Source organism: Podarcis vaucheri (assembly GCF_965113315.1).
Source record: "Podarcis vaucheri genome assembly, chromosome: 3".
Taxonomy (NCBI): Eukaryota; Metazoa; Chordata; class Lepidosauria; order Squamata; family Lacertidae; genus Podarcis; species Podarcis vaucheri.
The window spans coordinates 23239008-23266062 of record NC_138761.1 but is presented as its reverse complement, the minus strand read 5'-3'; the positions used below and the strand labels follow the sequence as shown (position 1 = coordinate 23266062).

Below are 27055 nucleotides of genomic sequence, written 5' to 3'. Positions count from 1 at the left end.
TGGTGATCCAGACTATTCTTGGGAGGTACTCTACTCACAGAACTGTCCTGCTGATGGAAGTAGTGGGAGGTGATTTCTGCTTATTCCTCCTGCAATCCGTGGTGTCCACCCAAAAAGTTGTCCCAGAAGGAAAGAGTAGCCTCCAGAACTGTGTGGGAAATAGACCTGGGGGCTGCAAAGGAAAGGGGGAATTACCAAAATTACCCTCCTTCCTCCAGCAGCTCGAGGTGGCATACATGGTTCTCTTTTTATTTTTATTTCTGTGGTGTAAACAGTTTTCATATATAGTGTTATGTTCTAACTTTTAGGTGCAAATTATGGAGGAGAAACTAAAAGCTGCTAATGTCCAAACCAGTGAGTCAGAGACAAGACTATATAAGAGATGTCAAGATCTGGAGACACTGGTGCAGGAGAAAGATGACATTATACATAATTTGGAAGAACAGCTTGCAGAACAGGTTGGAAATGATACGGCTGTCCCTCAGTTACCTACATTTATAATTTGTTGTATAACAGATAAGAACCAAAGTAGGGAAAAGAATCCATACCTTCTAGATTTTCTTCCACTGAAAGCCTTTTTGGAAACAGTAATCAGATTCTGTAAAAATATCTATTCATATCTTAAATTTTGATCAGAAATGTAAATGTGGATGACTATATTGCATGGCATGCATCTGAGAAGGCGTTTCGAATGGGACCTTTTCTAGTTGTTTGGGCCCTTAAAATTGTGTATTTACAAATTGTATTGGGGACAAACTTTCTGCTTTCTTGAAACACTATATTACTTTGATTTCTGGAGCAACTGTTCCTTTTTTGAGGGGCGGGGTGGAATTCTTAGAACTTCATAAAGCAGCTTCGCAGAAGATCAGACTTGAGGCTGCCAACATATATATATTTATGTGTTGCCATAATAGCACTGAGATCCAATCTAGCCCCAGCACAGCAGCATCTGCCATAGTGTTGATGTACTGATGTCTTGTACAAGGGCAATTGATGCTTTCTCATTAGCTGGAGGAGAGACTGGGGTCACTTTTATGGTTGAGGATCTGGATTTTTAGTGGAGGTATTGATTTTTGTTGTTTCTACAAGAGTGGCTTTTTGTAAGGGGATGAGAGTTGCCGGCTGTTTTCGTAAACATCAGATACGTTTCTTGGGGTCAAGAATGCAAGTTGCAAAAGAGCTGGGTCTGTCATTTTTTTCAGAAGCAAATAAGAATACAAGAGGCAAAAATTATAGAAGAAAAAGCTGCCAAGATAAAAGAATGGGTGACTGTCAAGCTCCATGAGGTGAGTGCTGTGAGAAAAATGTATCAAAGATGAGCAGCAAACACTTGAAAATTCTTGAAAATGTAGCAGGCATTATATGGTTAAAGTTTTTTTCATTACGACATTCACTGATCCTCTGCCAACAAAATGGCAACTCAAAACTATGCACAGTTGAAAATCTTAGTGGACTAATTCATGTTCCATTAGCATACAACTGCCATTTCCCAACTTATCTACTCACTAGTAAAAATGAAAAAGTGAGTTATTAGCAGCTTTCCAAATAAGTCCACTAGTTTTACTGATATGTAAAAGTATTTACTGGTCCTTCTGGTCATTTGCACATATGTTAGTCATCTGTGGGACATAGGCAGCTTGAAAAGAGGATGTGCTATCCCAGATGCAGTACTGTAACTGTTTTTCTCCAAAGTATCAGAGAGAGGGAATTTAAAGATAATTAGGATTCCCCCTTTCTGTGCATTAGAAATAAGAAAATACTTTTGATTTAAGGTGGTTGATGATGAAGAGAATGGGTTGGTTTTAGTGCCTTTTTCGTCTTAAGATTTATGGCAGCCATTACATGTAGAATTTTTCAAATTGAAGAAATAGGAACCTAGAAACTGAAATCACAGAATCATAGAATTGTAGAGTTGGAAGGGATCACAAGGGCCATCTAGTCCAACCTTCAATATAAGAGTCCTTTGCCCAAAGTGGGGTTCCAACCTACAACCCTGAGATTAAGAGTCTCATGTTCTACCAACTGAGCTATTCCTTCACTAAATAAGCATTGAGATCAACAACTGTGATTCTAATAAACATTTAAATTATATTGTTTTCAGATGTGGCAAAGATACACAAGTATGGTTTGAATATTACCTACTTGAAGCAGTATTTTGAACTATTAATATATATAAGATAGGGGGAAATGGCTTTTCTCTGGATGCAATGTTTTTCAGTGTTTCTACTCATGAAAAGGAGCTTATGTCTATATGCTTTCAGCTAGAAGTGGAAAATCAGAACCTTCGCATGTTAAATCAAAACCAAACTGAAGAGATGAGGATATTGCAGACTAAATTGCAAGGTAGATGTGGAAAATTATCTGAAAACAGCTTTAAGTGTTATGTACTGTGTTTCATTATTAGAACATTAGCCAGCATGCCTTTACATTGAGTATGCAAGTATTTATAACAGGTTGTATTCCATGCTAATGTTTGTGCCCCGGGCACAGAATTTTTATGGGTGGAAGTTGGATGAGGGATGCTTCCCCAACCCTGAGCCTTGGCTACTGTTGTGGGCCCCTTTATTGAAATATTTTTCCCCGCTCACAAAATCAGCCCTTCCGCACGCGCAGAGAGAGGGGAAGAAACGTGTCCATGCGCAACTCACACACTGGATCCTTGGAATTCTTGCTCACTTTTTTCTCCCATTTGAGCCCAGGTCTGCTGCACTGGTACGAGCTACAAGTGGGCCGCCTCGACTCACAGCTAGGCAGTGCCAGGCTGGCTGCAAGCACCCTGTCCATGGCAGGGGAGACGGGTGGATGGCCAGACACACGGTGGTGGTGGCGCCCCAGCCCGAGGAGGTGCGCATGCATGTCCCACCACTTCTCTGTGGCTCCATCTGGCAACAGCAGCAGTGCCGCATGGAGGTGCCTTGATGGCTGGGCGATGGCCAGCACCTCCATCCTGCCCACAGCCAGCTTCCTCTGCCCGTTGCCCTGAGCTTCAGTAGAGACACTCCCACTCACTTCAGCACACTAGGGGGCGCAATACCTGCTCTGCCCTGGGTGCTGGCAACCCATGCAACATTACTGGTGAGAATCACCTGGTACATATATTTCCCATGCCCGCAATAGGAAAATATGAAGTTGGGACCCCCTAGCTTCCTTTGCAATATTTATCCATTGCAGATTTCATTTTTAGGTAGATGCCACAGTGGAATTAGATCACTTGTTTGTGCCATTTTCTAAAACCTAGACTTAAGATTCGTTCAGATGTTGTTTCTCTGCTTATATTCTAACCCTCTGCATAGGAAGTATCTAGAAAATTGTTATATGTACATATTGTAATGTTGGAATTTTCAGATGTGGATGAGTTGCTTGGATGATCATGAGACACAGCCACAATAATCTATATATCTTTATTTAACTACATCAATGAAGATACAGAAACACAAAACCAAATAATATAAATCTGAAGATAGCACATCAGTAGACAAAAATCTGTTTCAACTGTTTAGTCTTTTTTTAATTCAGTCTGTTTTCTCAGTTGTTCATGAAGAGTGTGATAACATTAAACTCATGAAGAGATATCCTGGTTCTTGTGCTTTTCTGGCCAATAAAGGTTATTTTTTCTGTGCAGTTGTTTTTGTCTTGATGAATTGCTTTTTTGCCTTGATGAAAAACAGTCTTTTCCCTACAAGTGCATGTACAGTCTTTGAGTGAAATATTTTATGGTTCATCTTGGCTAAAGAATTCATCAGTGCAAACACAGCTGCTTAGAAAAATGAACCCTTATGGGCCAGAAAAGTACAAGAAGAACCAGGGTATCTTTTCAGGAGTTGAATGTTATCACTCTCTCCAAGGACAATTGAAAAAACAGACTGTTTTTTTTTTTTAAGGAAGACTGAGTTTACTGATGTGCCATCTTCAGATTTATATTATTTCTTTTTGTGTTTCTGTAGCTACACTGATGCAGTTTATTTTATTTAGAGAGAGAGAGAAATGCAACCCCATTTTTATATACAGTCATACCTCGGGTTACAGACGCTTCGGGTTGCACGATTTCAGGTTGTGCATCGTGCCGAACACAGAAGTACCGGAACAGGTTACTTCCAGGTTTCGGCGCTTGTGCATGCGCAGAAGTGCTAAATCATGCTTTGCGCATGCACAGAAGCACTGAATCATGACCCGCGCAGACATGGCACTGCGGGTTGCGAACGTGCTTCCCACACAGATCACGTTCGCAACCCGAGCGTCCACTATACTGGGTCTTGTAGTTTTTATACCAGATTTGTCCCATTAGTCTAGTCTTTCTACTCTCATTGGTAGCAGATCTCTGATCACCTACTACCTGTTTCTTTCAATTAGAGATACCAGGGATTGAATCTGGACCTTTTGCATTCAAAGCTCTAGCACTGAGCTTTGGTTCCTCCTCAGGAGGGGTCAATGTTATTTACTGCTAAATTGCAGAAGGCCTTTTGACAGAAGGGGGGCTAATACAAGCCCAGTGTTGTTGTCTTGGTACAGGAGCCAAGAACTAATTTCATTGTATGTGTGGAGAATCAGATTCCTGTTCTCGGTTAGCAAGAACAAAAAATATTCCTCATAAATGATAGCTGTTCACCACTTCCCACTTCTGCCATAAATTTTGCTCATACAGTGGTACCTCGAGTTACAAACTCTGCTAACCTGGAAGAGTTACCTCGAGTTGAGAACTTTGCCCCAGGATGAGAACGGAAATCGTGTGCCGCCGGCGCAGCAGCAGCAAGGGGCCCCATTAGCAAAAGCACTCCTCTAGTTAAGAACAGCTTCAGGTTAAGAACAGACCTCCGGAACTAATTAAATTTGTAACTAGAGGTACCACTGTATTATGGATTTTTTTCTTTCCACACTTTAGTCGATAGAAATACCAAAGAAAGAATTTCAGGTAAACATGGGTGCTAATATAAAAATTCTTACAGCATTCAAGATAAATAAGAAATCTTTTAGTATATAACAGCAGAATATATTGAATCTTGATATTTGAATTATTGCTGCACAGAACTTCAGGGGAAGAAATCTGTTCCTTCAGCACAAAAGCCTGGAGAAGGCCAACGACTGAGCAGTTTGACTTTCGGATGCTTCTTGAACCGAGCCAGAAGTCCTCAGCAAGTTCCGAAGCCTGACTACACAAGCAGCTCCTCTTCAAAGCAAGCTGAACTAAGTGAAGGCAATAGCAGTCTAGGTATTTGGGGCATAATTTTCGAAGTGACCAGTAATTCAATCCTAAACAGATTTACTTGGAAATAATTTACATTGATACGGTGGTGCCCCGCAAAATGAATGCCTCGCAAGACGGAAAACCCGCTAGACGAAAGGGTTTTCCGTTTTGGAGGTGCTTTGCAAAACGAATTTCCTATGGGCTTGCTTCGCAAGACGAAAATGTCTTGCGAGTTCCTGCGGGGTTCTTTTTCCTCCCACCCCTTTTCCCCAAGCCGCTAAGCTGCTTATCAGCTGATCCGCTAAGCCGCTAATAGCGCTAAGCCGCTAATGGGCTTGCTTCGCAAGACGAAAAAACCGCAAGACGAAGAGACTCGCGGAACGGATTCTTTTCGTCTTGCAAGGCACCACTCTACCAGTGGAACTTTATTTCTAGGAGGGCTAGAGACTTCTTTTTAAAAGAAGCTCAGAGTCTGGGGCCTCTGCTGGGGGCATGGGTTGGCTGGGTTGGCGATCCTGGATATCAACCTGCATCATAACAAGCAAGTCTGTTGACCAACTTTGGCCAGAAATACCACCCTTTTAAAAACTACATCTAGGTGTTTCCCGTGAATTGATACAGGGATTGGGAAACTCAGTCCTGGAGCCAAATGCAGCCCTCCATGCCTCTCTATGTGGCCCTTAGAACTCTTCCCAGGCCACACATACAACTGGCCCTGCTTTGTGACTCGAGAGTGTTTTGCCTGGCTGGAATGCCCACCGGTCTTACGAGCGTTAAACTTTTGAAAAGATAATTTAAGTTGAGGAAGAAACTGACACAGAAATTTATTTTTAATAAACTTCATAATTTTAAGCTTAGTCACCGTGTTCTGTTCGTTGTAATATGTCATATAATCTTTTACAAGGGCTGCATATTTTAATTTTCCGTCTTGACCAACAGTGTTCGTTTTATCATAAATTTAAATGTGAACATTAGAACAGTTTCAGTCTTATCTACAAACTAGTTAACCTGGGGTCCTTGCATTTGAGTAGGAATAGCCTTCTTGTTTTTCAAATGTGTTAACATACTGATCACAAAACTATATAATAACAGCAACTGAAAGCTTAGGATAGGATGAACTCATCTGGCACTTACATTGCAGGAGTGCTACTCTGGATTTGTCAAGTGCAATGATGTTGCCGCAAATGTTTTAGGTTTGAAATGTCGCTTAGCTTATGCAGAAGTACTCTGACCTGTTTGTAGCTTAGGTTGTAGGTTAAGAATAGTTTCTGTTACACTTTCCTTCTGATCCTGTATACTTGGAAGTGAAAGCTGTTTATTTTAGTTGGTTTCTTACTTGAGGAAAGTGTACTTAGGCTGACGTACACAACAGCAGTTCAAGGACTGGATAGTAGGGCTGCAGTGCAGAAGAGTCACAGCAGACAACTGGAGAAACTAGTAGAGTGGTCAGAGGAGGTATATTTCTCTGCCTTTTCATTGTTATCATCCCCTCCTTCAGATTCTATAAGGAAACTCTGTATGACCAAAAAAAGTACTTAGGCTAGTTGCAAAACCCCAGACAGACCTTTCTTTGGGCTCACTTTTGAATTACTTGCTGTGCTCTACATTTTCAACCTGCAGGTGAGAGCCATTTTTGAATTCTTCTCCACGTACAAAATTAAATCCATGTACAAAATTTAAACCCATCTCCTCTGGGAATAAGGTTCTAGCCTTGCCCTTCTCCATATTTTCTATATTAGTTTTCTATTTACAGGAAGTTGTCATTTTGACAAAGCTAGTGGGGTATTAAAACCAGCATCTCAGTCTACAGGGATTTGGTCCATTTATTTGTAGATCTAACCATATCTTCTTAGAATGAAGCTACCAATGTTTCACATAATATTGTATACTACTTGCATACCGTATTCTCCCGTGTATAAGACTAGGCTTCCCCCCCCAAAAAAGGTTTGTTTTCTTAATTTGGAGTCCCCCAAAATAGGGGGCGTCTTATACATGGGGGCGTCTTATACACGGAACTGTACAGTAAGCTGCATATCACAATTATCTTGATTGAAAACAAAAGTGCATTTCAACTGATGAACATATTGGTTATAAATTACAACCTGGTGCCTTCACTAAAAGTAGTTTTTCCAAACATGCCGTTGTTACTGTTTTTCCAGAGAAAGAAGTCCAGGAAACATCTCTTCTTGGCCAAATGTATGGGAGTAATAGAGTTCTGAAACCTCTACAACATAGCTCTTGTATGCCAGAACAAAGGCAAGCAGTAAAGTCAAAAGACCTAGATAGCAATGTATCAAAGAACTCCTGCATTACAGTAAGTGACTGGAGCTCTGATGAGGAAGAAGGAGGCAAAGGAAGATCAAAATCTAGGTGCGTATCCACTGTTTCAAGTCACACATCTGAAGAAGGCACAGGCTATAGCAGAATTGGAAGTGAAATGTATTTGACAGCATCAGATGACAGCAGTTCTTTTTTGGAAGAAGAGAGCTTCCAAGCTCAGGGAAACATATGCAAAAAACTATATTCTTGGCAACAAGGGTCTCCATGGAAAAACCAGAACCATCTAGTTGGAAAGAGCAACTTGGAATCCTTCAGCGAAAAGAAGGATCATGATAGCTTTTCAGATGAACTGAATAAGAGGTTTCAGTCCCACAGGCTAGATTATTCATCCTCTTCCAGTGAGGCAAATACTCCAAGTCCAATTCTAACGCCAGCTCTAGCTCCTAAGCATCCAGCACTGATGCTGGCAGCAGGCGCTGTGTCTGGCAGACAACTTGATTCTCCATCTAATCTGCCGCCTCCAAAACTGAGGACTCCTAGCATCTTTACTTTAAGTGCAGCATTGGCAAAAAAACATTTCAGCCAGCCTCCTCTATGTTCGGACAAAATGTTTGGCAGAAACAGAAATGCTATAAGCATGATACGTCCTTTTAAGCCTCAGGAAACAGACATAGATCAAGTGGATGGGGAAAGTACAGAAGTTCTGGAGAAGATGGAGATTAGTTGTAATGAGGAATTGTTTACCTATGACTCCTGTGAGACTCAGTGTGCAGAAACCTTGGACTCTAATGATGCAAGGAAAACTACAAGCAGCAAGCCACCTACTCCTCCTCTGCATCGATTCCCCTCTTGGGTAAATGAAATCATAATATTCCAGCTTGTTAATTTAACCAGATATGGTTCACATTCCCATTTTTTGGGGGGGAGGGGGAATATCCTCTAAATATTGCTATCAACATTCAACGTGGGCATATGTTGATTCATTGAAAGCACATGTCATCTCTCCAGTCAGAATTGTCCACATATGAAATAGTTACAAGTGTTAATTTTTCAGTGCAATAAATAAATAAATCTTGGTTTATACATCAGAATATGTGAGAACAGATTAGAAGCTTGACTAGGATCAATACAAGTTCATGGAATTTGTCATCAACATCAGTGGGACTAACAATAAAGTATTTTAAAACCCTTTATAATTTCCATTCTTTTTCGTAACAGGTTATATAATTTAACCAGGACAAGAGAGAGGGCGGATGGAGTAGAACAGGAAGACATTAAGTTAAATATGACAGCACTATAAAATGAGTTGATTGAAGAGCCTTTACTAGATTTTCCACTTTAACTTTAACTTACTACTTATTATTATTTAATCAAGGGCTGGGGGTGGAAAGTTTGAATCCAGGCAGTTGTGCTGGGAGTGGGAAGTTAGTGTTTTCCATCTCATCTAGTACTGCCACTGACATGCACAGTTTATAATTTCCTGTGTTTACCTTTCAGTTACTTTTTAATACTTAGAATATTGCTGTCTGCTGTGACTTACATAGGGAAAGCAATAGGGAGAGTTGAGGGAAAGATTAGTACAGGTAGTTGTTACTAATGTATGCAGTTTGGTGGAAGGTGATCTTAAAAGTATGCATTTCTCTGAAAAAATCTCAACTGTTCTAAACACATTTAGCTTCTGTCCTAAGCACATTTACTTAAACAAGCAAGCATCCTGTTGACTTCAGGAACTATAAAAAGTGCTTAGGAAATTATAGGTTAATTGAATTTTGATAGCAATATATAGTGGAAAACACATAAATGACTACTAAAGAGAGCTTATGGGCAGTATCCAATTTATTCTATCTGTGCAAGGATTTCTGCTTGCTCAGTGGACCTTTCTCCCCCATGTGCCATTCTGGGGGTTTCTCCAGCCCTCCAGACCAAGATGTGGGGACAGCATCGGACACATATGGAGAGAGGAGAGGTGGGAAAGCTCCCTTGGGTAAATGGAAATCTTTACATAGTTTGAACAAATCAGTTAGATACCATCCTAAAGCTTAACCGTAATTATTAACAGATAGGTAGCCGTGTTGGTCTGCCATAGTCAAAATAAAAAAATTCCTTCCAGTAGCACCTTAAAGACCAACTAAGTTAGTTCTTGGTATGAGCTTTTATCTGAAGAAGTGTGCATGCACACGAAAGCTCATACCAAGAACTAACTTAGTTGGTCTTTAAGGTGCTACTGGAAGGAATTTTTTTATCGTAATTATTAAACAACATTAAAATATTACCATATGAAGAAATTGGGTATCAAACAACCAATATTTCAGTAAAGAACAAATCATGTTGCTGATAATCAAAATAAGCTTTGTTGTACTAGCCAAAGGCCATGACAAAACCATACAAACACTATCAGGAAAAGAAATATCTATATAACTATGAAACTGTATGTAAAAAGCCGAGCCACTGCCTGAACCATCAAAATCATAATATGCTGCTAATAAAAAAAATGCAGCAATGTCTGAAAGAAATACATTTTATAAGGAATAGCTGCAAAAAATAGAGAACTAGAGCAGAAATATGCAAATAACAGATTATCAATTTTTGACATCAGCTGTTAAAATGTTTCCTAACATTGAAAAGAAACTTAATTCTGCTCCCATTTGAATTTAGTTGCAGTGGGTCATAGATGTAATGTGAACACAGCCTAAAGTTATTGAAAGACTTAATAAAATGTATTCTAAAAACCTCTGTTTGTATATCAGGAAAGCAGAATTTATGCTGTAGCCAAGTCAGGCTTACGCTTTTCTGAGGCCTTCAACATGGACTTTTTCAATAAAAGTAAGTGTGACAAAGCTGTTTGAGGATTGAAATCTTAAATTTATTTAACAGGTACATATTTTTCAACTCAGTGAGACTTACCTCAGAGTAAACAGGATAAAAATCCTTTGCTTGCCTATTTGTAGAAATAAAAGGTCTCAAAAGAGTACAAATCAGTCTTTGGAAAATGTTTTGCTTCTTTAATTATATATATTAAGTTATATATCTGATCAAGCATGCTTCTTGTATTCATGACCATTTACATTACTTTTTACTAGCTTTTAAAATTTGCTATAATTATCTCCTTTTCTTCGTTCTATTTAAAAATATTAACATATCAAAAATGTATAAATTTCATAGAATGCATTTTGTCCACATGTTCTTTTACCTTCTTAGAACTTGTACATCTGTATCTGTACATCTGATTATTCGGCTATTACTTTATTCAATGAAAAATTGCCCTAAGTAATCCAGCGTTTTCAGAATGTGTGTGTGTGTGTGTATTATTTTTTATTTCAGGTTCCACCTCTTCAGCTTCATATTCCTCATCAGGACTTTACACATCGCTAATATACAAGAATATGACTACACCAGTCTATACCACTCTTAAAGGGGTAAGATTTTGATTTAAAAGTTGTATTTAGGGGATGAACTCTTGCGGTCTATTTCAGAAACATGACATCTCATACATTTCAGAGCAAAAAAAAAAGTGCTTGAAAAGTTATTGGTACTGCTTTGGAATTGTTGTAGTGGGGATCCTACAGTTAGAATCCCAGGGTACGATGATTGACTAGTAATTTTCTAGTAATCTTTTAGAATATGATGAGTGTTAAATTGTTAAATGAAAATGGCAAAATATTTAAGAGGTGGAGCCTTCTGGTGGCATATTATTATTTCATGCACCAGATGTGAAACCTGAACATAACAGTAACATTTAAAATACAGTAGAGCCAGAAATACTGATGGAAAGAAAGTGAATGCGAAGGACCAAATGTTGGATAACAATCTCCAATATTCCACTTAGCTGTGGGCAGGGCTTTTATCTTCTGGTACATGAAGGTAGAAGCATAAGAGGAGAGACAAAGAGCTAACCCACCAAACATTCCCATACCACAAAAATGTATTGGGTTGCTTCTACAGCATACCTTAATAATTTGGAATTGGGGCCCCATTTCTCCTTTGTACTTGATTCCACAACCTTCTGAATTTCCTTTGTAAATTGAATTTGATTTGAATTTGATTTTACTTTCATTAATTTTATATTCATTATTAGAAAGCAACACAAATCAGCAACAACCCTTTCTTAGATGACTCTTCTGGGTCTGAAGAAGAAGACAGTTCCCGATCCAGTTCTCGGACATCTGAATCAGACTCTCGAAGCAGAAGTGGCCCAGGGAGTCCACGAGCTATGAAACGAGGTGGGCATAAGGCATATGAACACAATACTTTTGAATCAGTATAAGTGTTCTAGGGGTTCTCCTGATATCTCCCAAGTCAGTGCATTTATGGAAAGGACAAACAAGAGCTTGGATGTGGTAAGCCAGAGAAGCATTATAGACTATGACTATTGCAGTTCCTGTTTTTTTTTAGAGAGCTGGGAACTAAAGAAGTTTTCCTGTTTCTGAAACATCTCCAACCTTTCTAAAGGGAAAACTGTTACAGTAACAGTAATGTTCGTACAACTCACATTTGACACTGATTAAGCTCTAATAGTTTGCATCTTCCAGGCTAACAAGGATTGTTTGGTTGTTGGTTCAACCCTTGACAAGCAGGAAATATATTATTATTATCTGCTTTGCATCCAGGGGTGTCTCTGTCTTCAATGACCTCAGAAGGTGACTATGCTATTCCTCCTGATGCCTACTCAACAGATACAGATTATTCAGAACCTGAACAGAAATTGCCTAAAACCTGCTCATCATCTAGTGATAATGGGAAAAATGTGAGTAATGTACAGCCTCTTTTATTCCAGGGCCCTTGGTTCCTTTGGCTATATCTGCACAAGTGATAGCCACACTTCTTAATACTTTCTTCCTACGATTTTCTCTGAGGTTTAACCTGCGTAATCTCTCATTATACGTGTACATAATAGGCTACTTAGAGAAAGAGAGTGGACAGAGGAGCAATCAAAAAACAATTGAAAACGGCAGTACACTGACAATTTATGCCCATTTTAAAATTCCTGGACTTTCGAGATTTCCCCCACCCACCCACAGATGTTTGTGAGACAAAAGAATACATCTGTAGGATTGCAAAATGCCTAGGAGTCTGATGTAAGATGTAAGATGTGGGAGGAATGGAAACAAAACACAAATTAGAGATTTGGTAGAGATGTGTGCACAATGAGGACCTGGAAATACATGCATTTTCCAGTTAAAACATATGTATGTGGGTTATATGTGTTTAATTCAAATTTAACTTTCTGAAGCAAAAGATAAGCACTTACAATTTAGTTTTTACAAGTTATAAAGAGTCATCAAGAGGAGAAGCGGGAGGAGGATGAAACTGATAGATTAGGAGATGAGTGGCAAAGAGTAGAGAGAAGATGTGGCAGTGCTTATGCTAGCAGGCTATATTACCAGAAGAAGAAGAAGAGTTTGGATTTGATATCCCGCCTTTCACTCCCCTTCAGGAGTCTCAAAGCGGCTAACAATCTCCTTTCCCTTCCTCCCCCACAACAAACACACTGTGGGGTGAGTGGGGCTGAGAGACTTCACAGAAGTGTGACTGGCCCAAGGTCACCCAGCAGCTGCATGTGGAGGAGCGGAGACGCGAACCCGGTTACCCAGATTACGTGACTACCGCTCTTAACCACTACACCACACTGGCTCTGTGTGTTGATGGGTTATTTCTTATGCACAATGAAGCTTTTCCATGCATTTGGCTTATTAACTCACACCAGTAAGACTTGCAGATCAATCAAGTTTTACACTTCTGCATTACAGCTGTATAGCTAAGGGGGAAAAATAAATCATAATTACCCTTCAACACATTAAAAAATACCTTTTAAATTATAGGAGCCATTGGAAAAATCAGGCTATTTGTTAAAAATGGGTGGTAAAGTAAAGACTTGGAAACGACGGTGGTTTGTACTCAAAGGAGGTGAATTGCTGTACTACAAATCTCCGGTAAGCAAGTTCTTTATTGTATTTTGCTTATAGTATGAGTTTGAATGCATCAATTTCTGCAAATCAGCCTACCATTGGGCATCTGTTGGTTGGTTGCAGACCTTATGACAGAATGGCAATGTCAGTTGATCACTGGAGATCTCTCTTCAAAAGGGAGGGAAAGATGAACATGTTGCAGCAAGTTTAAATTTGGAGACTTCCCCTTGTGTTACCCATCTGATCTAAGTAAGCCTGCTTTAGCCGTGTTGGGAAGGACACAGAAGTCCACCACATCCTCCGTTTTAGTGTGTGCTTCCAAAAGCCCCAGGGTCCATTAGGAGCCTGGCCATAGCCACAGCCTTCCTGGGGACAGCTCATATGCCACTATTGTCATTGCTCCTGTTGGAGCCCAGTTATGTCACCCCTTGCCTGCAGAGCTGGCAGTGTCTCACCCTTTTTCGAACACCTTCCCTTGCGGAGTATTTCCTCAGCCTCTTTTCCTTGAGAGTCCTCTGGGCAGCCGCTGCTGCCTCCCCTGGTCTCTGAGCTGCCCCCCACCCCAAAGAGAGGTGCCACCTTACACTGCCCTACAGGGACCTGGGACTTGTCTGTCCTTTCCCAACAGCAAGGGCTAGCAGAGTAGTTGGCTGGACTCCCTTGCTCATTTGCTTACTCCGAGGCCACCTCAGCTCCTGGCAACCAGCACCCCCTGACCAGCCCCGGAGCATCATTCACCTGCTGAGCTTGTAGCCATGGCTGCTGCAACAAACAGCAGTTCAAGCCTTTGGGAGGCAGATACGCAAGAAGGCATCAGAGGAGGAAGGAGAGGAAAGAGGGACAGAAGCCATGGTGCACTGGTTGAAAACCACTAGACTATGGTTATCTTTATGGGAACGAACCTAGGTGATTCTTTCATTCATGTGCTTCCTATTCCCTCTACTTTCTTGCTACTTCCAAACCCTAAACTGTGGTTAACCTATGTTCTCTTGAAACAAGCCAGCTTCATAAGTCAATATTTGAATTTGGTTTCAGTAAACCACAGTTTGTCCAAAGTTGCAAAGAACAGGGCAAAAGCTTCCAGTCTCCTCTTTGCACAAGATCTGCCGTCTCCAAGGTTTTGGCCCTACTCAATGACACCAGAGAACAAACATGGGGCCGTTTTGCCCAAAGCTATGCATGCCCCTTCCCCTACTGACCAGACGTTTCTGAGCTATGGCCTTTCCCTGATGACCTGAAAGTTTCTGTTCTCCTCGAAAAGAGAATTTCAAAAGGAGATTCCAGTGTACAACTGTTGCATCAGAACTTGTCAAGAAATTTGATTCTGTCTGTTTGGGCCTTCATTACATCTCTTTAGGCACCATGCAAAAATGTTTCTCTATAACTAGATCTTTGGTTGATGAAACAATTTACGGCCATTTAAATGTGTAGAAGGGGGGGTTATTGCATTGTTCTTGTTCGTGTTTTATTATGCATTTTGTCTTCTCATTTTGCATTTTTCTTATGAAATGTTCTTCGGATGAAGGGTGGTATATAGATTGAAATAATAATAATAAATAATAATAATAATTAGATAGGCACATTATTTATTTGTATGTTTAGTAAATTTGTCAGTCACTTTACCTTGCCTAGGGCATGTCTGTTAGGCACATCTTCTGGGGAGGAATTCTGTCCACCCCAAAATCCTTAGATGGAATTAGACTGTTTCAATAATAATAATATGACCCAAGTTCCAATAGCTACTGTTCTCTTCAGCAGACAAGGGCTAGACATAGTTTCTCTCTGGATTTAAGGAGGAATAAGTCATCAGACTCACACACACATCTAGAGGTGTATCTGTTCTTCCTGACCCAACAGCTAAATCCAGAGCAGATTCTTCATTACAGAATGTGGTCACATCAGAGTGGAGCATTCCACTGCACAACATGCATTTGGTGGTATATGCTAATAAATGTTATGTTTTAGATAACTCGTCGTGGAGCAGCTGAAAGTTCCCAGACATAAATTGTCCTGTGGCTAGATTAGTATCCCACCCTCTGCATCCAAAGGATGGGGATGCTCAATTTGAGACCTCACAGAACACAAGTTGGATCTGGAGCTAAAGCATATTCATAATTCGAATGCATTATCTATTAGAGTTTCATGTGTGGTTTCTAGATTCAGCTTGATTCTATTTTCAATAGAACATCTTGTGGCTGGAGGATCTTCTAGATGAGCCACAACAAGAATTAAGATAACATAAGATGCTGACATTTCTGAAAATTTCCAGGGCAACAGCATTTGTAGCTGATGCCACAATGAGTTCTCAGCCAGGCTCTGGCTGTGCCATTGGGAGATATACAGTACGTGGCTTCACAGCTTGTCTTCTTAGCCCTTTGCTGGAGGAAAACTTTTTGGTGAGGAGGCATTGAAGTAGACAAGAAGGCCATGCTTTCAGTGAACAAAGAGGGAAGCTAGTCCTTTTGATGTTTCTTCTATCCCTAGCAGTCCTTTCATCCCATCAGATCAATTGAAAGAGGGGGAAATCATCAGTCTCATTTTTCTCATTTTTTTTTCTCCTACAGAGTGATGTAATACGTAAACCCCAAGGTCAGATTGAACTAAATGCATCCAGCCGTATTGTAAGAGGTGATGGAAAGCAAACAGTTCAGGTACTTCATTAACGTTCTATAATGAAAGAATTTGGCCTTCTCTGACCACACAGGCAGAGGGACAAACCCCTTCTTAGTGACATTTTACTAGTCTTGCACAATGAATTTTCAGTAGAACTCAGAGCACTTCCACTCAGCCGTTTATTGACTAGGTGCTGCTCATGCATAGAAGTTTTTTTGCAGCTTCTACATAATGTCATCCTCATCAGAATACCACCCCATTCACTCTTCCTCATTAAATCCAGATTTACTGTTTTTGCAGGAGGTTTTTAATTACTGGATTTTCTATAACTAGGTTAACTTCAAACTCTATTTATTACATACTTGTCAGGGGATGGTTAGCTGCTTGTGCTTAAAATTGTGCCCCTTCAGAGTTTGTGCGACCCCACAAACCTCTGTGTGTGACAGAGCTCCTCAGACATGTCTGCTCTAGTCACTAGTAGAGTCTGACAGTGGCTGTCTGCGGAAGCGCTTCCAGCAAAGAAGTTCCTTAACGGAAACGCGTCTCCTGGACTCACGACGTGGCAGCTTCCGGCGGAGTATGGGTCTCCCTGCAGTTGCTTCTGACACCTCCCCGCTATTTTCGCTCGAAGTGTCTCTCACCCCTTTCTCTCCCCTGCTGCTTCCTGCCTGGGCTGCTGCGTCTCTCTCAGCATTACTGAGATCCTCCTCCAGAGACCCCGCGCTCCCCCTGCTGGTCCCTGCTTTGGCTGTTGACTCTCTCCCAGTCTCTGGGAGCCTTACCACTTCCCTTTCCTCCGATGTCAGTTCCCTGACATCCACCTCCCCTCCAGGGCCCCCCTCTCCCCCGCCCCTACTTTCTCCTCTGGGCGGTGAGGAGCTGAAACCCCTAAAAGAATCCTCTTCATCTTCAGACGTCTCGAACAATTCCCTCCATCGGTCTTCGTTCCGACTCGCTGAATCCTCCTCCACCTCGGAATCAGCGAACCCCTCCAACTCTTCTTCGTCGTCGGTGGTGGCGAAGTATTCCCTCCGGAACCTCGCCACTGGCTGGGGTTTTCTAGGGAATCTCTGATGAAAAGTTTCAATCAAAACCTCGTCATCTACATCCTCTGCCCTGACCCAGGTGTTTTCCGACTCCGGCTCCCCTTCCCACATTACCAAATACTCTACTTGCTCTCCCCTCCACCTAGAATCGAGAATCTCCGCTACATGGTAGCTGTGTTCTTTTTCCTCCATAGCTGGTCCCCTATTGACCCTCCCCTCTCTGTCCCCTATATACGGTGACAGCAATGATCTGTGGAACACTGGGTGCAACTTCATGTGGTTCGGTAACCGGAGTCTGAAAGCCACTGGGTTGACCTGTTGCGTGACTTCAAATGGGCCCAGTCTTTTGGGTCTTAACTTCTTACAACCTCCTTTAAATGGTAACCCTTGGGTGGACAGCCACACCTGGTCCCCCACCCTAATGCTTTCCCCTTCCCTTCTGGTTTTGTCTGCCTGCCTCTTATATTCCTCCTTCGCCCTGTTTAAATTAAGTTGGAGCTGGCGATGGATCGCTTCCATTTCTTCAACGAACTGTTCTGCGGCAGGAACGCTCCAGTTCTCCCCCTCCCCCCCTGGGAAGGCTCGGGGATGACACCCGTGATTGGCCAAAAAAGGGCTCATCCCCGTGGACACGTTCTCTGCATTGTTATAGGCAAATTCTGCCAACGCCAGCTTCTCCACCCAATCATTCTCTCTGTCATTCACATAACACCTCAAATATTGCTGGAGGACACCATTAGCTCTTTCCGCCTGCCCATTGGTTTCTGGATGACGGGCAGTGGAAAAATTCACCTCTACATGCAATAAGCTCATGAGCTTCCTCCAGAACCTGGAAGTAAATTGTTTCCCTCGGTCCGAAACCACCCTCAAGGGGGCACCATGCAACCTAAACACATTTTCCACAAACAATCTAGCGGTTTCTTCTGCGGTGACCGCATGTGAGCAGGCTATAAAGTGGGCCATCTTGGTTAACAGGTCTACCACAACCATAATGGCTGTCTTCCCTTTGGACCTGGGCAGATCAGTCATGAAATCTATTGCCACTGCCTCCCATGGTCTTTCCGGCGTGGGTAGTGGTTCTAATAAACCGGCCGGTGCCCGCCTCTCCCCCTTGGCTCGTTGACATCGGTCACACCCTCTCACATATTCACGCACATCTTCCCTGACCTTGGGCCACCAGAATTCCCTGGTAACCAGCCACATGGTTTTGTGTTGCCCAAAATGCCCTGCTGTGGGGCTATCGTGCAGTTGCTTGAGTACCTTTTCCCTCAATTCCCCTTCAGGTATGTATAACGCTCCCTTGTAATACAACGCCCCGTTTCTCTCCTCAAAACCCCCGGGTTTGTCTCCCTCCCTCCTGAGACCCCTGAGTTTGTCCTGGGCGTATTCATCCTGCACCGTTCCCTCTACCAGTTCCCTTTGCCCCACCAAAGCCGCCCCACACACCCAGCGGTCCTCGGGAATAACATGGGTCTCTTCGGGTGCACCCTCCCCCTCCAAATATTCAGGTTTGCGTGAGAGAGCGTCCGCCCTAACGTTCTCCGGGCCTGGTACGTAACAAATCTCAAAGTTAAATTTGGAGAACTCCTGGGCCCATCTCAACTGCCTTTGGTTGAGCACTCGCGCAGTTCTCCAATACTCTAGATTCTTATGGTCCGTGCACACTTGCACCTTCTGTTGTGCACCAATTAGTAGGTGCCTCCATCTCCGGAAGGCCTCATAAATAGCAAGAAGTTCCCGGTCGTGCACCGTGTAGTTTCTCTCAGATTTGTTCAGCTTTCGCGAAAAGAAGGCACACGGTCGCCACTCTGACCCCTCCTTCCCCGGCTGCAGAAGAAGCACCGCCCCTATGGCTCTGTCAGAAGCGTCTGTTTCGACCCTCAGCTTTTTTGTAAATCCACATGTAGAAGTTGTTCGTCAGAGGCGAAGGCCCTTTTCAGTTCCTCAAACGCTCGCTCCGCCTCCCCCGTCCAAACAAACTTCTTTTTGCTGCTGAGACAGTCCGTGATGGGCGCCGTCAGGTGGGCGAAGTTTCGGATGAACTTACGATAAAAGTTTCCAAACCCTAGGAACCTCTGCACATCCTTCTTGGTCTTGGGTGTTTTCCATTCCAGCACCGCTTGAACCTTGCCGGGGTCCATGGCCAACCCCTTGTCTGACAAGCGGTACCCCAGGAATTCCACCTCCTTGGTATGAAACTGACACTTTTCCAGTTTCACCCACAGTCTGTTGGCTTGCAGCCTGCTCAACACTTCTCTGACGTCTCTCACATGTTGCTCCTCATTCTCCGAATACACCAACACGTCATCTAAGAAGGCCACGCAATTCTTGTAGAGCAAAGGCCCCAGTACATGGTTCATAAAGGCTTGAAAACACGCGGAGCCTGTTTGTAATCCAAAAGGCATAACGAGGTATTCAAATGCCCCCAAAGGGGTGAACATGGTGGTCTTCCATTCATCCCCTTTCCTTATACGTATCAGGTTGTACGCCCCCCTTAGGTCCAGCTTTGTAAAAATCTTTCCTTTTCGCACCCTGGTCAAAATATCATCAATCCTGGGCATAGGAAAAGCCGCCGGCTCTGTCACTGCATTTAGGGCCCGAAAGTCACATACCAGCCTCGGCTTGTCCGTGTTTTTTTTATCCACAAAAAACACTGGGCTACCCCCCGCTGCCTTGGACTCTCTGATGAAGCCTCTCTTCAGGTTCTTGTCAATGAACGCTCGCAACTCCTGCATCTCCCTGTCTGACATGGCATACAACTTGCCTACAGGAAGCTGTGCTCCAGGGAGTAAATTGATCTGGCAATCAAAGGGCCTATGCGGGGGTAGTTGGTCCGCTTCCTTCTCGCTGAACACGTCGCTGAGATCAGCATACTGTGGTGGCACCTTCCCCTTCTCCATCACTTCCGTCCCTGCTAGGGTGGCTTGGGCCCCTGCTGACCCCTTTTCCGCCCTGCAGTGTTCTAAGCAGTGTGCGGAACCGAAGGAAACCACTCTTTGATGCCAGCCCACCAGCGGATCATGTAGGGCTAGCCAGCTCATTCCCAAAATAATGGGAGCGCCTCCCAAGGTGGCCACATTAAACGCTATCAGTTCTGTGTGCCTTGCCACCCTCATTATCATTGGGACGGTCTGCAAGCTGACGCCTCCTCCCAACAGTTCCCTGCCATCAATCGTGGTCACCTGCAGGGGGTTGCTTAAAGGGATAGTCTGTATCTGGTGCTCAGCAGCAAACTCCTTGCTCATGAAATTGCAGGAGCTGCCTGAGTCCAACAGCGCCTTTATTTTTAGGGGGTGTCCATTTTGCAGCTCTAGCGACACTTCAATCACTAGAGCAGGTCGAGGAGCTTCTGGCACTGGCACTTGGGGAAGGGGCACTTTCACTGCTCTTTGGCCTGGCTGCAGTGCCCTGCTGGCAACCAGGCGTTGGCTTTTACCTGCTCCGTTTCTCCCTGCTCTTCCCCCTCAACAGCTCCCACCATCCCTTGCCATTCCTTCCTCTGGGGGCAGACTCTGGCAAAGTGGCCTGGCTGTTGGCAGAGATAGCATTTCCGGGCTCCCTTTCCCTCCTTCTTCGCCCCCTCACTGGGCTTTGAAACTGCGCGCGCGCGGGCTGTTCCGATTTCCATCGGCTCTGCCGGCGGGAAAGCTGGCTCAGGAATGTCTGGAATGCGTAACTCCTTCCAACGTTCCCCTCTCCCTTCCCGCCTCTCCAAGGCTCTTGCCTCCTGGCGCGCTCCAATGGTCAGCGCAGATTTGGTCAGCTGATCCATAGACCCCGCCCTGGGGCTCCTGGCCAGCTCGTCTTTCACAGCTGAAGAAAGACCTTCTTCAAATAGCATCTGAATGGGTGCCGCCGATAAATCCCACCCCAATCTGTGAATCAGCATGGTAAATTCAGTCCAGTACTCACGGACAGATCTGCTTCCCTGCTTGCAAGCCATTAGCTGTCTGCGTACCGCCCCTTCCTCAATATCGCTGGAAAACATGATATCCATTGCACGAAAGAATTTCATAGTGTCCTTTAGGATATCGTTGTGCGTTGCCATCAGGGGTCGAACCCAGTCCCGCGCCCCCTTCTCAAGATGCCCAATTACGAACGCAACTCGCGATTCCTCATCAGGGAACTCATCAAACTGCACATTCAGAGCATATTGCATCTCGGTCCTAAAGGCATGGTAATCCTTGGGGTCCCCCCCAAACTTCTGCACCAATCCTGGTACCTTTCTGGGGAACTGAGTGGTTCTCCCCTTTTTGTCAGCATCCTGAGCCCTTCTCTCCTCGAGCCTCGCCGTCTGCAGCGCAAGTTGGACCTCCAGAGCTTGATACCTTTCTTCCAAGCTTGGACCAGCTCCAACCCCTGCGTCTCCGGTTCCGACTGGGTTGCTCATGATGCTTTCTCCTGCACAGGCAGCGTACAGAGACTGTCAGACTGCTGTCAGGGGATGGTTAGCTGCTTGTGCTTAAAATTGTGCCCCTTCAGAGTTTGTGCGACCCCACAAACCTCTGTGTGTGACAGAGCTCCTCAGACATGTCTGCTCTAGTCACTAGTAGAGTCTGACAGTGGCTGTCTGCGGAAGCGCTTCCAGCAAAGAAGTTCCTTAACGGAAACGCGTCTCCTGGACTCACGACGTGGCAGCTTCCGGCGGAGTATGGGTCTCCCTGCAGTTGCTTCTGACACCTCCCCGCTATTTTCGCTCGAAGTGTCTCTCACCCCTTTCTCTCCCCTGCTGCTTCCTGCCTGGGCTGCTGCGTCTCTCTCAGCATTACTGAGATCCTCCTCCAGAGACCCCGCGCTCCCCCTGCTGGTCCCTGCTTTGGCTGTTGACTCTCTCCCAGTCTCTGGGAGCCTTACCACTTCCCTTTCCTCCGATGTCAGTTCCCTGACAATACTTAATGTTTAAATGTAGGTACCAGTAGAATGTGGTTAGGATGATTTGTATTACCACAGTTCAAGGTTATTTCTTCCATCACTTTGCAGCTGACTACTGAAAAACGAACCTATTACTTGACTGCAGATTCCCCAAACATTTTAGAAGAATGGATCAAAGTACTGCAGAATGTTCTTAAAGTACAGGCTGCAAGTCCACTTTTCATTCAACCAGATGTCAAACCTGCCATGAAAGGCTTGCTTACCAAGGTAGAAATCCTTATTCTCCAGTACTATCAGCTTTGCTTTTGTAAATTAGCAAATTCTTAGCAGATAGAATTAAGAGATGAAGGTGAATTTCAGAAATAGGAGTTTGAGAATATAGCAACTCCCCAATTCACAGCCCAAATCTTTTCTAAATTTGAGTACAATGGGTTAGCCACTGCTGGTCAGTACCCTCCAAACAACCTTACTTTTGCAAGGGGCGGAAAGCTGATGGTGGGGAGGGCTTGTTGGGGACAGTAAAGGCTTTGTTGATTTATTCTTATACTTGGAAACTCCTGAGCATGCTCAGAAGTGTTATTTCCTGCAAAGGTACATGGGGCTTCCAATTTCCTGCCTCCTTGCCCAGTTCATTGAATTGGAAGCCAAAGGAAATTAAAATATTTTTGCACAACCTGTTAACTTGAAGTTAAAGTTTGCTTGGGCAAGGACAGCTGGGAGCATTCTTCTCAAGGCTGGGTTTTTGTTCTTCCCTGGAAAAGCTCACCATACTCCTGGGCTTTTTCTGAGAATTCCCAGGGGCAAACTAGATGTGACATGAAATGCCTCTTTGCGTTCAACTTTTTAAAAATACAAACAATATAAGCTTGAGGAACTGGCAGTTGTGATCAGAGCAGGCATGAAGGGGAAATTTAATCATTTTATCTCCACTGCAATCGTCTGAATCTGGTATTTGCTTTTTGGAGAAACCATTCCAACATTTCTATCATTGAAAACGATCCCTTGTGTATTTAAAATAAAGTAAAGGAATCATAGGTTCATACTCAGTACATACTAGGCATTCTTCAATTTATTCACTTGCAGGTGAAACATGGATATTCCAAGAGAGTGTGGTGTATGCTGGTTGGGAAAACTTTGTATTATTTCCGCAGCCAAGAAGACAAGGTATGTCTTTTTAACCTATTAAGGTATTAGAATTCATTTCTACTTACTTGTGACTTCAAGGTCGGAAGTCCTAGGTCATTTCTTAGTTCTCTTGAGACTGTGTGAGTAGGTACAAAGTGGTAATTTCACAAATTCAGCATTTATTATCGGAAAACAAAACTTGAACCTGCAATTCTAGATGAAGGAAACATTCGTAGGTAGGAAATGTGTGTATATTATTGCTAGGACAGTGGCAACAAGAGTGATAACTGGGTGTATCCCCTACATTCACATATACACACACAACCTAGTATGATGTTTGTCAGTTTTTCTACCAGTATGCTTTTCTCATTTACCTTACCTAATGTCTTTGCTTCTAGTTTCCTTTAGGCCAGATAAAACTTTGGGAGGCTAAAGTTGAAGAAGTTGACCGGTCCTGTGATTCAGATGAAGATTATGAGGCCAGTGGCCGTAGCCTATTATCAACACACTATACAATCGTCATCCACCCTAAAGAACAAGGTCCCACTTACCTCCTTATAGGATCCAAGCATGAGAAGGTAGAAAATGGTTTATAATATGTCTGTAGTCAATTTTTAATAGTGAACATAAAGGTAAAGGGACCCCTGACCATTAGGTCCAGTCGTGGCCGACTCTGGGATTGCGGCGCTCATCTCGCTTTATTGGCCGAGGGAGCCGGCGTACAGCTTCCGGGTCACGTGGCCAGCATGACTAAGTCGCTTCTGGCAAACAAGAGCAGCGCACGGAAACGCCGTTTACCTTCCAGTCAGAGCGGTACCTATTTATCTACTTGCACTTTGGTTGGCAGGAGCAGGGACCGAGCAATGGGAGCTCACCCCGTCATGGGGATTCGAACCGCCGACCTTCTGATCGGCAAGTCCTAGGCTCTGTGGTTTAACCCACAGCGCCACCCGCGTCCCAATGGTGAACATAGAATAATGTATATCAAAGGGAAAAGTAAGCGGCACTGTGCTGATTCAGACGTAATGCTAAACCATAATTGAGTGTTGCAAGAAGGAGCTGAAGTGAGCCTCAGGCTTCTTTAGTTCCCCTTTATCCTCAGAAGCTGAGGGTGTGTGTGGAATATTAACATCTTTCAATTTAAGTATTTATTGTATGGTCTGTAGATTTCTATACAGCTTTATGGTATTCATCATGTGGGTGTGTATGCTGGAAGCAAAGCAAATTGGAGAATTTTAGTAATATTTTGATTACGCTGGGATGTAGAATGTTTTTTTTAAGTACAAAATGTGGTATTCTACTAAATTATACTCAGAGTAAACCTACTGCATTAATTTCAGTGGGCCTCTTCTCAGTAAAACTTTGTTGAATACCACCCAAACTTATGTTTGGGAGTAGATTGATCTACAATGGTGTGGTTTTTGCTTATGCCAGGTTGTTCTAGTTAATTAATAAATAAAAGCTAAAACTAATTTATAATTTTTTTATTTTCTAGGACACTTGGCTCTATCACTTGACAGTTGCTGCTGGAAGCACAAATATAAACGTTGGGACAGAGTTTGAACAGCTTGTCTGCAAGTTGTTAAATATCGAAGGTGAACCCAGTAAGTCAATTTCCTTTATTGGAAATTAGTTCTTATATTATATGACTGTATAGTTGTTCCAAACTTGGCAAATAAGAAAATAAGCTATTATTCCAGACATTTTTAAAAATTGGAAATACAATGCCACCTTGTATTTTTCAAAAAGTTCACATAGGACTTTTTCTCCCAAGTAGAAGAGGCTGCCCCAGCAGTCCTTGTCTGTTGCATGAGGTTGCATGTTCAAATCCTGTATGGGGCAGCTGCATATTCCTGCATTGCAGGGAGTAGACTAGACAATCCTCAGGATCCCTTCCAACTCTACAATTCTATGATTCTACGAGTTGGGCAACCTGTGGCTCTCAGCCTAATTTCACGCAAATGGGGGAGCCCAGAGGGAGAGAAGAGCAGGAGGGGAGGAACGCTGAAAATGGAGGAGATGGGGTAACAAACCCTCTCCAAAAAGTCTGTCTTTTCCCTAGCAACCTGCTGGACAAAGAAGGGGGGAGGGAGAAAATGGGTAGCAGTTAGAGAGAAAAGGGGTGGCCTCAGCCACTGCCAGCATGAATCCCCCCTAAAATAAGTTCCCCAGCCCTGGTTAAGGGGAAATCAGGTGCAATGGACCAGTTCTTCAAACTGAAAACCTGGTATATGTAGAATGTTTTCAACTTGTTTCATTTGATTTGCACATATACCTATTTGATTTTATTAAAAATATCTCTTCAACGTACCTGTCATAGTTAGACTTGATAGAAAATCTTTGTCTCAATTAAGCCATCAAAGCTTTAAACTCTTGACACTGTCAGTAGCACTGTGATTTTACTAGACAGGTGTGGTGTAGCAGGGGCCTATTAACATTTTACAAAAATACAGTGATATTTCTGCCCCCTAGAAGTTTGAAACAGTACACATTGAAGCCTCCTACGTAGGATTTCAAATCATCAAGTACATCATTTGGGGGTTTGCCCATTCAAAAATAAAATAACATTTAGGAAGCATTGTTGCTACTTTTTTCAAATAGTGTTTTTAAAATGGTTGCATAATGCTTTGAGGAAAGAGCACAGGGGGAAATGTAGATTTAGTGAAAGCATATGTGGTATTATGCTGGACTATTTGTACAAATATTTGTACACACACATCTTGCCTTATGTGAAATGTTTCCTTTTTCCAAGATGATGATGATGATGAATGGTTTTGTTTATATAACTCCCTTCCTCTCAATGGAGCCCAGGGTGGTGAACAAAACAATAAATAGTATGTCACTTGTACATTATAATTTTAATACATTTTTAAACAGCATAGCTATAATAATATACAGCTGGACAATAATACTGTTAAGACCCAGTACATGTTTCAAAAGCATAGGCAGACAAATATGTTTGTAGTAGAGAACTGAAACTTAACTGCACTGGGGGACAATTGCATTTTCCCAGCAAAGGAATTCCATAGTTGGGTGCTGCCACAGAGAAGGCCCTGTCTCAAGTAACCATACCACGGGCCATGCCCTTGGATGAGCTCATGAGCCAGGCCTCTCCATCTCTTCTCAAAGATGGGTTAGTCAGGCACTCCTTTAAATTTGTATGTATGTCTTAACTTTTTTGTAGAGCAGAGTTGGGGAACCTCAGTCCTGGAGGTTGAATGTGGCCCAGCAGGCCTTGTAATATATCTTGATTTCAGTAAAGCTTTTGACAAAGCCCCCTATGATATTCTTGCGAGGAACCTAGTAAAATGTGGGGTGAATGGCGTAACAGTTAGGTGGATTTGTAGCTGGTTGACTGACCGAACCCATCAGCTTGTCAACTTCATGTTAGGTCTCTCTTAAGAAACTGCAAAAGACTAGTTCTAAATAATAATGTTATTACTTTAAATAGAAGACTGTCTCTTTTTGTGTCCCAGCTTCCCAGATCTGGAGGCACCCTGCACTTTGTCACAGCAAAGATGGGATTACTTCTCCTCTTACAACCCTCCCATCTGAAGCATTGCAAACAGAAGCTTTAAAATTATTTAAGGTAAAAAAAAAAAGTAACTTTTTCTGTGGTTTGGAATAATTTTATTCTTTTAGTATATTTTATTTGAAATGGTATAGAATGCATATTATAGTTCAGCCTTTTTCATGACTGCTCAGACAGTAAGTCCCATGAGTTCAATGGGACCTCTAGGTAAATGAGGCATTATAAAGCTAAACACCTAAAAACATTTAATAGGGAGTAAGCCTGATTAGAAGCAGCATCGCTTCTGAGTAAACTTACTTCTGAGTAAACACACATAGGACTGTGAATTTGAATAGTGACTTTCAAAAACCAGCCTTGCAGAAATGCCTAAATGTGCCCAGACATTGGCTTTGATAGTTTTCTATAGGGAAGGTGCTCCAGAATTATGAAGGAAGTACTCTCTCGTAGCAGTGTATGTGTGTTTGTTTGTTTGACTCACTTCCTACACTTATGAACCACC

General features: G+C 42.9%; 1 protein-coding gene across 3 annotated transcripts in view; it reads left to right on the top strand.

Annotated features, from left to right (window-relative positions):
* PLEKHH2 (pleckstrin homology, MyTH4 and FERM domain containing H2) overlaps window positions 1–27055 on the top strand; it is a 140874-nt gene that overhangs the window by 29471 nt on the left and 84348 nt on the right. For 2 of the 3 annotated variants that reach the window (XR_014218166.1, XM_082217292.1), the window contains exons 4-19: window positions 309–458; window positions 1203–1286; window positions 2262–2343; window positions 5024–5206; window positions 7342–8315; window positions 10210–10285; window positions 10784–10878; window positions 11538–11682; window positions 12070–12206; window positions 13282–13392; window positions 15933–16019; window positions 22008–22166; window positions 22983–23063; window positions 23423–23602; window positions 24520–24628; window positions 26501–26613. Coding sequence is in view for 2 of the 3 variants with exons in the window: in XM_082217292.1 (XP_082073418.1) it covers window positions 309–458; window positions 1203–1286; window positions 2262–2343; window positions 5024–5206; window positions 7342–8315; window positions 10210–10285; window positions 10784–10878; window positions 11538–11682; window positions 12070–12206; window positions 13282–13392; window positions 15933–16019; window positions 22008–22166; window positions 22983–23063; window positions 23423–23602; window positions 24520–24628; window positions 26501–26613 (2766 nt within the window). In the remaining variant the exon portion in view is untranslated. Of the gene's footprint in view, window positions 1–308; window positions 459–1202; window positions 1287–2261; window positions 2344–5023; window positions 5207–7341; window positions 8316–10209; window positions 10286–10783; window positions 10879–11537; window positions 11683–12069; window positions 12207–13281; window positions 13393–15932; window positions 16020–22007; window positions 22167–22982; window positions 23064–23422; window positions 23603–24519; window positions 24629–26500; window positions 26614–27055 lie in introns of those variants that run through there. The other variant, XM_082217293.1, reaches the window with a different exon arrangement.